This window comes from Perissodus microlepis, chromosome 19 (assembly GCF_051167445.1).
Source record: "Perissodus microlepis isolate ML-2025 ecotype Zambia chromosome 19, ASM5116744v1, whole genome shotgun sequence".
In the NCBI taxonomy this organism is placed as follows: domain Eukaryota; kingdom Metazoa; phylum Chordata; class Actinopteri; order Cichliformes; family Cichlidae; genus Perissodus; species Perissodus microlepis.
Genome location: NC_140479.1, coordinates 23,052,558 through 23,066,451, shown reverse-complemented (window position 1 = coordinate 23,066,451; position 13,894 = coordinate 23,052,558). Strand labels below are relative to the sequence as shown.

At 39.7% G+C, this 13,894-nt stretch overlaps 1 protein-coding gene across 2 annotated transcripts in view; it reads right to left on the bottom strand.

Moving 5' to 3' along the window:
- The window catches only part of LOC146366023 (uncharacterized), a 32,900-nt gene that overhangs the window by 3,966 nt on the left and 15,040 nt on the right, over window positions 1-13,894 (bottom strand). For both annotated transcript variants that reach the window (XR_014798583.1, XM_084914459.1), the window contains exon 2: window positions 2,203-2,316. Coding sequence is in view for 1 of the 2 variants with exons in the window: in XM_084914459.1 (XP_084770585.1) it covers window positions 2,203-2,316 (114 nt within the window). In the remaining variant the exon portion in view is untranslated. The remainder of the gene's footprint in view (window positions 1-2,202; window positions 2,317-13,894) is intronic.

Sequence of the window (13,894 nt, the reverse complement as noted above, 5' to 3'; positions counted from 1 at the left end):
CCTCCTTGTAAGAGTCCCCGTGTCCCCTTAAGTGCAGTCACTGATCAATTTCTTAACCCTCTCAAGGCAGGCGTTGCCGATTTGCAACAGTTAAAAACTAACAACCTGATTACCCCACATACATATTTTATGAGTTCTTTTTACTCAGACATACCACTGCAGGACTTGGTTGTACATTAGCAACAAAAAGTTTAATTTGAGCCTGAGAGGGTTAAAGACAAAGATGTTTTACTGACGGTCCCAACATTATATGCTAGAAACACAATACATTTTATATGTCATCACATTTGGTTTCTCTGTTTATATTTCTAACTTGACCAACATTCCATAGACTCGTCCATAGGGATTATAATCTTCTAGGTCCAGTCCTTGTACAGACTATGTCAAAAAGCAGCAGAACACCTTCACAAAAGGAAAAGGCTGGAATACTGCTTTATATTTTCAAGGAATTTAACATTGCACTAACTGATACTCTTGTTTGTAAAATGTATTGCAGGAATAAAGCCAATGCTGAAATTAATTCCTACTGATCCCGGTCCTCTGTTAAATCCCACAGCTTCTCCTATGGGATTGTGTATCACAGTGTGTTTTCCTGCCAAGTTGTCCTCACCTGCCCCTACCTTACTCACAGGTGGCTCGGAGCCAAGCCTGACAGACTGCTGGAAGGGAAACTAGCCACCATCTGGAATATCACAGCCTGCCAGAAACAACCGAAGCCAGCTCACAGACAAAAGTTACATTTACGTACTATTGTGTGTGGACCAGTACGCGTCTTTTTAAAGTAAAGCTATTTCTTTATTATTTTATCCACACGGAAGAAGTGATATTAAAATCCATTTGATGTAAGATAAAGTGTTAAGTAAATGCATTTGTGGCATTTACTACATATATGTGGCATTTACACATATGGAAAAAATGCACATAGGGAAAAAATGCAAAGCTTAAAGGGAATACCGTACATTTAAACAAGCACATATTTCTAATACCTTATGACAGAAAACACACTGTAGGGGATCTGTAGTGCTGGTTATGATTTCTTTCTCAAGCCACAAGTTGCCATGCGCATATTTTGTGCCTCGTTAGTATGTATAATTTTCTTTTTCAGTCCCTTTCTTGGTTACCAGGAACTCCAGGCTTACAGTTTAAGCTATTATGCATGCTTTTTTGGCGTAAACAACACTTTTTTTCTAATATAGAATATCTACTGTATAGGAGCCACCCACAGAGTGTCATATCCACGGATCTTCTTTTGCTTGTCTCTTGGGGATGAGACACTTTTTTCTTTTTACTTAAATTAGCATATTCAAGCTATTACGATTCATATGCACTCTTTTATGTTTGCTTGTTTCAAAGGTGAAAGGAAGACATAAAAGCTATTATGCAGATGACATGGTTTGCATGTGTAAGGCTGCGTATCGGGATTCGTCCTAAAATCTCCAAATATCAGTGAAGCTGAAATGTTTTACAGGAGCGAGAAAAGGTTCAAAAACAAGGTACAGTGCTGTGGGGCTGAATAAACAAATATTAAAATAATGCCATCAGTCCATCCATTTATTCTCTTCTGGGAGAGCTGGAGCCTATCCCAGCTACCATAGGGTGAGAAACAGGGGACACCCTGTACATGTTGCCAGGCTATCGCTGGGGCTTACAATAATGCACTGTACCATAATCTGGTGCTCTACATTTCTCTGAACATGTGCAATGCAAAGCAATTCAATGCTGTACACACACAGACACACATGATACCAGTAGCTTTTTTTAAATTCTTTTTAGATTTTTCTTGCTTTGAGCTGATGTAACCAGTACATTTCCCCAGCGTGGGATCAATAACATCTCATCTACATGTCATTATGTTTTGAGTTGACATAGATCTTTCACATTTGATGACCCACATAAGTATGAGACAGCTTGCATAAATAAAAACAAACAAACAAAAACAAAGAAAAAATAAAACGTATGAATGAAGCAGAGAGAAGAAAAATTATGCTCATGTCGAATTTTGACTTGATTAGAAATGCAGGATTTCAAGTGGATAGGAAAACCTTGAAATTATTTGAATGTCATGTCACAAATAAGCTGTAATATTGGAATGTTTACTCATCAATAACCCTTAAAATACCGTCATGATAACTTAATTCGTGACAAATGAAAGAAAATTGAATACTAATCCATGGAAAACATGCACGGCAGCATTTTACTTACCTCAAAAGTCTCAGTGAAGCCTCGATGAACTGCAGCCAGTAATTGCAGATAGCTCAGAGATTTTCCTGGCTTAATCCTACAGGGGGAGTTGTTACTCTGCAGGTACTGGAGCACCTGGATGAAGGGAGGAAGAGAAAGACGAGAGAGGGAGGAGAGTGCAGCTGAGGTGAATGGTGAGATGGAAGCCACAGCCCGAAGCCTCAACACAGTCTGGAAGGGTAATCTAATCAGGTGTTTCCGAGACTCTCTTATCCCCATCTCTCACACACTTTCTGGGAAATAAGATGAGCTTATTCTTCATTTTTTAAGTGATCTTTTCCGTTTCATTATCTTCAAATACTTATGTAAAGGTATGAAAACAAGAGATAAACATGCCTCGGTATCCCCTGCAGGAAGTCTAGAAATCTAGACAGGTTTCAGGATATTTACTGGCACGAAAAATCACAGAATTAAGGTAATTTAATTTAATGCTGATAGCGAGTCAGGACAATACTGTGTGTTTTAGTGTACACGTAACGATTTCGGGTTGGAGAATGGCTCATATACAAGCTTCTACCAAATAATATATCAGAGTATCTAAAAAAGTCTTTAAGAGACAGCATTTACCACAAAGGATTCAACACTTTCTCCACACTGTGTCGACAGAACAATCCCAGTGGGAAAGACTGACCCACAGGATAAAGACATTATCTACTATTTTACACCAGAAGTGCCATACGGGCTACTGAAGAGTGCGGCTGTTAAAGCTGTCATAGTTACTTCCCAGCATTAAACCACTTTACTGTTCATCTAAAAGCAGTTAAAGAGTATAACACCAAAGCAGACCTCTTCATACATTTCTAAGACCCACATTTCAGTGCTAGTTGCAGAATTTAGCAGCTGCCAAATTGCTGCTGACATGTGCACTGAATTTATATGACTGACATCTTCTTACCTCCTTTTTTTCTACAGCTTTTTAAAAGATGGAAAGGTTTTATTATAAGTTGTGTAAAACACAAGATTATTCAGATAATCAAGATTAAGAAAACTAGTTGTAATTGTTAACAGTTAAAATTTTCTGCTATTATTTTAGCATTGCAAACAATATTACAAAAATATAATACTGTGTTTATTATGTGTTCTTGACAAAACAGACTGAATCCTTGTTAACTTATACATACAATCTTGTCCTTGTTTAATACTTTTTCTTATATAAAAACCGAACATTAAAAGAAATTAAAAAAAAAAAAAAAAAACTGTGATTAGTGTTTAATTGTGATATATCACCAGAGCTGAATCATCATTGGATTTTCTTGAAATGAACAGAAAATTCTTCAGAATTTCTGTAATTGCTTTGTTTTCAGATCTAACTTATTTTATAGCAAAGCTGTCACGGCTGCTGGGGCGAGCCGTGTGGCGTAGGAGGAAAAGGACCCAAAATGCAGGCAGTTGACTGGTGATGAGAGTGACGTTTATTTACAGAAGTGGCAGTGACAAAAACAGGCAAAGAAGGGTGGGGAGCTAACCGAGACCTAAACTGGAGGAAACTAAAGAACAGACCTGAACATGGGACAGAGGATGCAGAGAGACGTAGAACACACTGACTTACGCGGAGTTACACAGAGAAACGCAGACGATCCAACGACGAGCAGAGGCAAACACACACTATAAATACACACCAGGTAATGAGGAGATGACATGCAGGGGTGGACACAGCTGAAACTAATGGACATAACGAGAAGCAGACCTACAAAGTAAAACAGGAAACACGCAGACTGTTTTACAACACAAACTCGAACACGAGCACAGAGGGAAGACACAGGTAGGGATGATAAACACGACAACCAAACCCAAAGAACTACAGGGAGTGCAGAATTATTAGGAAAGTTGTATTTTTGAGGAATAATTTTATTATTGAACAACAACCATGTTCTCAATGAACCCAAAAAACTCATTAATATCAAAGCTGAATGTTTTTGGAAGTAGTTTTTAGTTTTAGCTATTTTAGGGGGATATCTGTGTGTGCAGGTGACTATTACTGTGCATAATTATTAGGCAACTTAACAAAAAACAAATATATACCCATTTCAATTATTTATTTTTACCAGTGAAACCAATATAACATCTCCACATTCACAAATATACATTTCTGACATTCAAAAACAAAACAAAAACAAATCAGCGACCAATATAGCCACCTTTCTTTGCAAGGACACTCAAAAGCCTGCCATCCATGGATTCTGTCAGTGTTTTGATCTGTTCACCATCAACATTGCGTGCAGCAGCAACCACAGCCTCCCAGACACTGTTCAGAGAGGTGTACTGTTTTCCCTCCTTGTAAATCTCACATTTGATGATGGACCACAGGTTCTCAATGGGGTTCAGATCAGGTGAACAAGGAGGCCATGTCATTAGTTTTTCTTCTTTTATACCCTTTCTTGCCAGCCACGCTGTGGAGTACTTGGACGCGTGTGATGGAGCATTGTCCTGCATGAAAATCATGTTTTTCTTGAAGGATGCAGACTTCTTCCTGTACCACTGCTTGAAGAAGGTGTCTTCCAGAAACTGGCAGTAGGACTGGGAGTTGAGCTTGACTCCATCCTCAACCCGAAAAGGCCCCACAAGCTCATCTTTGATGATACCAGCCCAAACCAGTACTCCACCTCCACCTTGCTGGCGTCTGAGTCGGACTGGAGCTCTCTGCCCTTTAGCAATCCAGCCACGGGCCCATCCATCTGGCCCATCAAGACTCACTCTCATTTCATCAGTCCATAAAACCTTAGAAAAATCAGTCTTGAGATATTTCTTGGCCCAGTCTTGACGTTTCAGCTTGTGTGTCTTGTTCAGTGGTGGTCGTCTTTCAGCCTTTCTTACCTTGGCCATGTCTCTGAGTATTGCACACCTTGTGCTTTTGGGCACTCCAGTGATGTTGCAGCTCTGAAATATGGCCAAACTGGTGGCAAGTGGCATCTTGGCAGCTGCACGCTTGACTTTTCTCAGTTCATGGGCAGTTATTTTGCGCCTTGGTTTTTCCACACGCTTCTTGCGACCCTGTTGACTATTTTGAATGAAACGCTTGATTGTTCGATGATCACGCTTCAGAAGCTTTGCAATTTTGAGACTGCTGCATCCCTCTGCAAGATATCGCACTATTTTTGACTTTTCTGAGCCTGTCAAGTCCTTTTGACCCATTTTGCCAAAGGAAAGGACGTTGCCTAATAATTATGCACACCTGATATAGGGTGTTGATGTCATTAGACCACACCCCTTCTCATTACAGAGATGCACATCACCTAATGTGCTTAATTGGTAGTAGGCTTTCGAGCCTATACAGCTTGGAGTAAGACAACATGCATGAAGAGGATGATGTGGACAAAATACTCATTTGCCTAATAATTCTGCACTCCCTGTAATACAAAATCAGAATAAACACCAAACCCAAGATGAAGCCAAAAGGAAACACAAAAAAACGGGGGTCAATGACCCAGGACCATGACAAAAGCACATAAAAAGAAAACATCTCAGTTAACAGTTACGCAAAGAAACAGTCACCAATTAAAAGAATCCGCATTTAAAACTTGTATATTGTTGTGGACTGACAAACAATTTTCTCTGATAAACACATCTCAAAGCCGTATTGGGTTTATGGCTTGTTGTTTACAACGTTTTTTGGGGAGCCACAACACTCATAGTACATTCACAGTGGTGTAGATTAAGCATTTTTTGGCCAAGGCTAACTAGATTTTATTTAGCTTACACGTCTCCCGTTTTTATTTATGAGCTATATATTTGATTTGTTGCACTGGAGAATCTACTGTCAAGGCCAGTAGATCCACACGTGTGCATTTTAAATGGCTCAACAGTTACATTAGTGTTTGTCCTTAAACTTGTTCAGCTGTACATAGTTAAAAGTTATCTAAGTTTATGTTCGAAGACTTTGAACACGGCAGATTTGATTCTATAATTCTATATATTCTTTATAAATAAACTATTGTCATTTTTTAAGATAACATCTCTAAATGCAGAGGATGTAAAAACATTAAAGCAGGTGGGGTTGAGCAACAGAAGAACACACCCTTCTGGGAAGTGGGGACAAAATCACACAAAATTCGACAAAGCAAAAATGTAACATTACAAATTTTACTTGGTCTAATTTATGCTGTGGCACTCAGATGATAGGGTCAGAATTTGATGCAAACCTTGGCTTAACCAGCAGCTGCTGGTGCTGTAATAGAGTGCAAAGCTTTTGAGACACACTGTGAGATCTTTAGTGGCACTTGTATATTATCCAAATACCAGAGCGTGAGCATAGTAGTTAACAACGACAATTGCTTTATGGTTTTAGTATAACAGGTGCTTTCAACAGGATAATGTGTCATCTTACCAAACTATTATGTTTCACTGATTTTTTGACCTTGAGTTAACTCCAAATAAGTGAGTTCTGACGGAAAACTGAGATTCGCTATTATAGTGTGTTTAACCAAGTGATTATGTCCAACAGTGGCTTTACTGTATAATCTGTTGTAATAGTGTATTATGTCCTTGTATGATCCTGGGATCATGTAGCATAACATAAGCTGAAAGAACAGGCCCCTGGAAAAAGAAATGTATTTTTTGTATGTTTTTTTTTGTTGTTGTTTTTTTGTTTTTTTTGTTTTTTTAAATCAAAAAAAGTCTCATAGCGGACAGCCTAACAAATATTGTCTCTTTTTTACAACTTCAGCAACAGATTCAGTAATCCAGAATCCTGTACAGGCATGTTAAAGCCAAAGTATTGATCTTATCTATTTACATTATATACAATTTCCTAATGACTGTTCTGTTGACTCATTTAAGGAGACAGAACACGAAAGTCCTGAAGTCTCAAGCAGCCACAGAACAACTTGTTAAATCGAATGACAACTATAGCCTAACAACATAACCCAAAGAAACAAATGGAAATACGACAGCTTAGCTCTCTATCTAACACGAACAGGTGAAAAACAACTCAAATAAATGGCAGCTCTCCCCGCCACACTCCTTCAGACTGACAAGCAAAGAACCACAGGTGTGGCCTGCTGATATGAGAGAAAGATGAATGAATTCCTCCGCAGCAACCACCTTAGCTCGTTATGCAGCAGATATTCACATTCATTCACACCTAAGGTGCATCATGCAGAAATTTTCAAAAAGACAAAAAAAAGTTAAAAAAATACATAATGATGGCAGTTGAAACACTTAAAATCTAATCAGAATCAGAAGACTTTATTAATCCCTGGGGGAAATTATTTTTTGTTACAGTGCTCCATTATAAACCAACATTAAGACAAGACAGACAATACGCTAACTAAGAATAGTACAATATATACATATATATACATACATAAGTCACTCATAAATAAATAGCTGGAAAAGAAACGTGTAGTTGTAGCAGTAACCAGTGTGTTAAGTGGATGCGTTGTACAGGGAGATGGCAACAGGCAGGAAAGATTTCCTGTGTCGTTCAGTGGTGCTTTTCGGTAATCTCAGTCTCTCACTGAACGAGCTCCTGTGACTGACCAGCATGTCATGGAGTGGGTGGGAGGTGTTATCCAACATTGTCTTTATCTTGGACAGCATCCGCCTCTCCGACACCACCTTGAGGGAGTCCAGCTCCATCCCCACAACATTACTGGCCTTACGGATTAGTTTATTAAGTCTGTTGGCATCTGCGACCCTCAGCCTGCTCCCCCAGCATACAACAGCATAGAGGATCGCACTGGCCACAACAGACTCATAGAAAATCCTGAGCATTTTCTGGCAGATGTTGAAGGACCTCAGTCGCCTCAAAAAATAGAGACGACTCTGGCCCTTCCTGTAAAGTGCTGTGGTGTTTTTAGCCCAGTCCAGTTTATTGTCAATTTTTATAATCATTTCCATTATAAAGTTACAGTCATTCTAAAATCACAGGTCGTTGAATCCCTGGGAAATTTAGCTCTACTGTAGCCTCATGTTACCTTCAAATGCCTTCTATATTGTCAGCGACTCGGGTTTCATTCCCATGCAACTAATTCTGAGTTAAATAATTACAATAATGTTGCATCACAACAGATTTTTTTCTTTCAAATATAAAAGCTGAATGCAGCAGTGATGGAGGAAAAAAAACCAGTGTCTGTCTATAACACACTCCTCCTGTGCGTAAGCTGCCTTTCTGACATTTTTTTCTTCTGCATTTACATCTCCCGCTGATTCGTCCATATGGTTAACATGTTGGACTTACTGCACATGTTGTGTTTTCATCCCATGTCTCGCACATCTCCTCCATCACTTTCCAGTCAGAGATGAAACAGAATGGTAATGGACAACATATTTTAAAGCTACTGATCAAGCCTGCTTCAATCTGTAATCATATGAAAGCTCGCAAATTTTACGAGGCATCTGTGGCGAACATCTGAAGACATACAATGTAAATGCATACTGCTTCATGTATATGTCTTGATTACGGGAGGTTAATGGGCTGAGCTATAATTATCACGTTGATGAAAAGGTAAGCAGTTCATACTGACACTTCAGTAATGACCATGTTTGTAGAATTATATACATCCACATCCTACATGACGTGACATACGGATAATTTAGGTTTGGCTGGGGAAGCTGAAGTGAACGTCGGAGTCATTCAGTTATTTAGATGCCCTTCCATAACCTGAGGATGTGGGTTCATTTATGTCTTTTATTAGGTGAGAAAGGGTACCATTTACTTTTATGAGCCAAATATCCTGGAGATTTGAGTCAGATTCAAGGCACCTGGTGATGGGAAGGATGAAAACTTTATTCATCTTTAACTATCTTTTTTTAGTCTTGTGTATAGTTATTAGATGTCTATATTCCTCTTTGAAGAGGCGGGGGTTTAAAGGGAAAACAGCACAGATCAGTAATTGCTAGAAAGTTGGCAATAATCTCCCATATCCATAATGACAGAGAATGTATATTTCCAGTGTTTTAAAAGTTGAAATCTTGCAGCAATGCAAACATCAACATACAGAAACCTATTATGACCATTTAACTATCACTGGAAGTTCTTTAGAAAAGAAAAAAAGCAACATTTAACAGACAAACAAGCCTCTTGGGTGGTATACAGACTCTGAGAACACATGACAGAAAACCTGCTAAAACATAACATGTAGTCATTGGTGTTTCGTATGTTTATGTCAAATTAATGAGCACAACTGCCAGTAAAATCCCAATAAAATACGGCTTTCTCTTCTTAGACAGATGTTGAAGATGACGGTGCAAGCCAATACCTGCATACTTATAAAGTGTCTCCTGGTGTGCTCATTTAATATCCACGCCATCATCTGGTGCAAATATTGATACCTTATGTATAAACTGCAGGAAGCTGATAACAACATCAGCATTGGTTCATTATCTTAGCAGTCTTGAAGATACATATATGCAGCAGCTTAGAATAAGAAAATGGGAAGAAATTGTAGGTTTCTTGTCACACATGCCACACACCAACATAGTCAGACCATACATTAGCCAGTAACTTAACCTGCTACTCACTAGTATAAAGTCTCTGTGATGGTGGATTGTGCCGTGTAAGACCAGATCATCTGATTTTCTGTGCACTGACCATTAACTAGCAGGCTTCCTGTTTGCTGCCTCCTGCACGCTCCAGGCAGCTCCCACACCTAACCCACACAAAGTATTCCCAGTAGTGTGAACATGTCTAAAACAGACTATTTCCTGCTGTGTGCTACATGTGAGAAAGGACAACTGTGCAAAACAACATCCTTGTTAGCTGAATCTTTATGTCCAGTGGCTTTTCCATTGTAGCGTCTCTCATTATTAAACAGAGGTGGCAGACCAAGTCAGAAGTTCACAGTGAGCTTGAATTTTGTGGCCAGATCATGTTTTTCCGTGCTCCTCTTCATGTGTGGGGGTTCAATGGCTCCACTTAACTTAATGCTAAACGCTTGCTGGTTAACTGTACTGATAAGTCGTCATCAATATGATTGAATTCGGAATTCACTTAAAGATCTGTTGATTCAACATTAGACAAGAAGACTGTGTGAGTGATTCTAATGACTATTTTCTAGACATTTTGTCACGGGAGACCGTGGCTCAGGGGGTTGGGAAGCGCATCTGTAACCGGAAGGTCGCGGGTTCGTTGTGTCCTTGTGGGCAAGACACTTTACCCTACCGCCCACTGGTGATGGCCAGAGAGGCCGATGGCGCGATATGGCAGCCTCGCTTCTGTCAGTCTGCCCCAGGGCAGCTGTGGCTACAACCGTAGCTTGCCTCTACCAGTGTGTGAATGCGAGAGTGAATGAATAGTGGCATTGTAAACCGCTTTGGGTGCCTTGAAAAGCGCTATATAAATCCAATCCATTATTATTGACTTTAAAAACAAATTAAGGTTTTACATTTTGATGCTAGTCATAGATAAGAGTTGCCTCACAAACTTTGTTTTAACTGTCCCACTTTTAAGTATTTTGAGTAACTTGCACATCTTTTCAACGATCACTTATATACTTTTTCCTCTTATTTTCATTATACCCAACCATATGGTGTCCTTTTGCTGTATCCTTATCATTTCTAAAACTCTGGCTTATTTGAGCTTTTGTAACACCAATCTGAGGTTATATCTTAGTGTCTGTTTTTATTGATCCCATGACTGTCATAACCAAGATAGGACACCCAAAAGTCAAAGCCTTAGACATGCAAGACTATCCATAAATGCTGGGTGATGTTTGGTGCTTCAGAATTTAAATCAAGTTCACTGGAGCTAAGCTGCCTCTCTACGCAGCCGCGCCATCACCCAAACAGCAGGGGTACCGAGCCGACATTCACTCTAATTTTAAATCAACCTCCTGCTTAGTCTCCTCAGATTGCTCACACTGTTCTCGCTCTCTTCCTCTCTGACACTCACTCTTTTTTTCCTCTCAGTCTCTCTCCTACACTCTGTCTCTCTTTCTCTCTCTCCCTCTCGCCCACGTCTATCTGCAGCCAAATGCTGGTTCATCCGAGGTAAATCTGCACCGGATGAACAATCACCACCACAGTGGATGCAGTTTAGACCAGATTCTGAAAACTTCTTTTGAACCAACAGGTGTTCTGTCTGCAGATGGACCCCTCAAACATGTTTCTAACATTTAATTACAGCTGGTTGTATGAATGTCACTGACAAGTAAAGGTCGACATCTTTACATGGCATCTTAGCGGTAGCTTCGCAACCTGTAATTCTCATGCCTTCATTACCCCGCCTGACAGTAACACGCAGAACTGGAGATGTACCCTGTCATTATTAGTAAATTGATGACACACTGAACCTTCCATTAGTGGGCTAACACATTGTAAAGTGTGACCTTAGGATGGCGCCAGATGAGAGGACATTTCAGATTTGACTCATTCCACGCATACCTGTCTAACTGCCATGAGTTTATGAGTCCTTAGCCTCACAAGCATCGCGATATTGTGGTTAACATATCATCACAAAACTTCACAGCAATCCCTTTGTGGTAATTCTCTCTGGACAAAGTTGTTTGATAAAAAAGCACAACTGGTTGATAATCCCATCCTTGCCCAATCCCAGATGATTTCAACATTAATGTAACATTCAAGTTGAAAGTTCCATTTTTTTAGGAGTTATTTATCAACCATACCACTGAACGTTTCTATTTCATTTCCTGCTGTTGTGAAGGTAATAATAGGGCACTATCTCATGTTGTTAAGGGATTCCCTGGATGCCTAGTCCACTGACCTGATCTGTAACCAGGTCACAATCCTCCTGACCCTGGTGATTTGGCCTGTAATGCCTAGTGTCGCAGTGGAATAAAATCTGCATCTCACGTAAATCTGTCCTTAATTACGGCAAACGTGAGCTTTGCAATGTGGCAAAGGGTGTCACTCTTTAAGGACAAACATCTGATGATTCAGTGTTGATACTTGCATGAGGGTTGTTCATTTGAATGCGTGCATACTTCTTATTATTATAATTAAGACCATGCAAATCTCAACCGTTTTAAGGGAAAAGAAGATCCAGAAGGGTGGTGATGAGTCCTACCAGTTATTAGTGACAGTCAGTGCATAGATAAGTCACATGAGCCAATGGTACTATACAGCATTTAAGCCCCAAGAGTGTGCGTAAAACCCGAGATGACCCTTCCAAACTGGAGCTCTAGTAAACAAGCTTGACTAAACAATTAAGTCAAAACCAGTGCATCAAAACCAAACCAACTACACTTACTGGTTTTGGGACATGTGGGAAATGTCTGTCTACAAATCCGGGAGGAAATAACTGACTTGCATATCTGTTTTTCCATAACTGTCCCCTTTGCCTCTCCAGTTGTCTAAACCACACCCTGAGGTGAAACAAGTCTAGAAGAGTGTGGGGGGCCCTGCATTGTGGTGGCTGAGCTTAGGAAGGATTTAAACACTACTACTTAGCAGCTCTTAACCCCACTGACCCTTTTCGAACTAATACAAATCCTGTTGTGCGAGAGAATTACATTAAGCCCTTGCTTTGAACCCAGGCTTTAGTAAGCACATGGACAGGAACATTTATGCTAGATTGGTAGCTCTTAACATAACTTTGTAGGTTAACTATGAGTTTTCTATTTTGATGTGTGCCGCTGATGTTGCTGTGCTAGACTGCAATGAATTGGTGGAGAGATGGACCACACTGAGTTTTGTTTCTTTGAGGTTTTGATGATGGTAACTTTTGATGTTTACTGCTGGCCCCTGATCACTGAAAAAGTGATATGAAAACGCAAGTGTGCATCAGTGGCTTACTCAAGTTGTCTGATGGTCTGTCATTTTGTTTATAACCGTATTTCTCCCTTTTACACACAATCTAAACAGAGATGCTCAGCATCATGAAGTCATCCCATAAATTTCCTGATCTCACCTCTTTTAGCTGGGGCTGAAACAAAGTGGAGCCTGTGCAACAGGTGCTGGAAGTGATTCTTTTTTCCCTTTTTCTCACTTCTGAAATCATCCAGTGCGCGTTTTGTGAACAGAATGCAATTTTCATACACGGACAACTGGCAGATGTAGTGGTGGGGCCTTTAACAAGTTACATGACAGCAAATTAATTGTAAAATATAATAACAGCCCTGTAGACACACACATCTTTTTGTTCCATTTTAGTTACACACTGTAGGCCTTTGCAATACCCCTGTGACATCATCCTGCTTTGAAACCTAGAGTTCCATTATGTTAACATCTTTTGGGGGTTTTTTTGTTTTGCTTTTTGGGATGTTGACAAGATTACATGATTATGTTTAGTTAGAAAAAGGCATTTCTTTCTTCAATCCTAGAGGTTGATGTGCATTTTATACATTATTTAGATTTGTCATCAAGGTGGATGCTTTCATTAATTTCGTTAAGCAGGCCTGGCTGACTTGTCAGCCCATATGAGATGCCCCAGGTGATTATGAATAGGAAGTCTAATTTTTGTCTATGGTGCACTTCTGCATATGATACAACCACGACCCTTGACTTTCATTAATCTTCACATAAAGCGTGATCAAACAATTCTGGGGTGCGCCTCTTACAATGAAAAAACCTGGTCAGATTTAAATTTTGCTGATCTCCTACCATCCCATATACAGTGTGACTGCATTGTCTGTTATTTTTAGAAGTCCTGTTATGTCCCCTCATACTTGTAATGCTGGCTCTTCTCCACTCTGCCACCACAGAAAACTTTAAGCTTAATTTTTGTTTTCGACAGGCAATTTGGGCCAAATAGAGC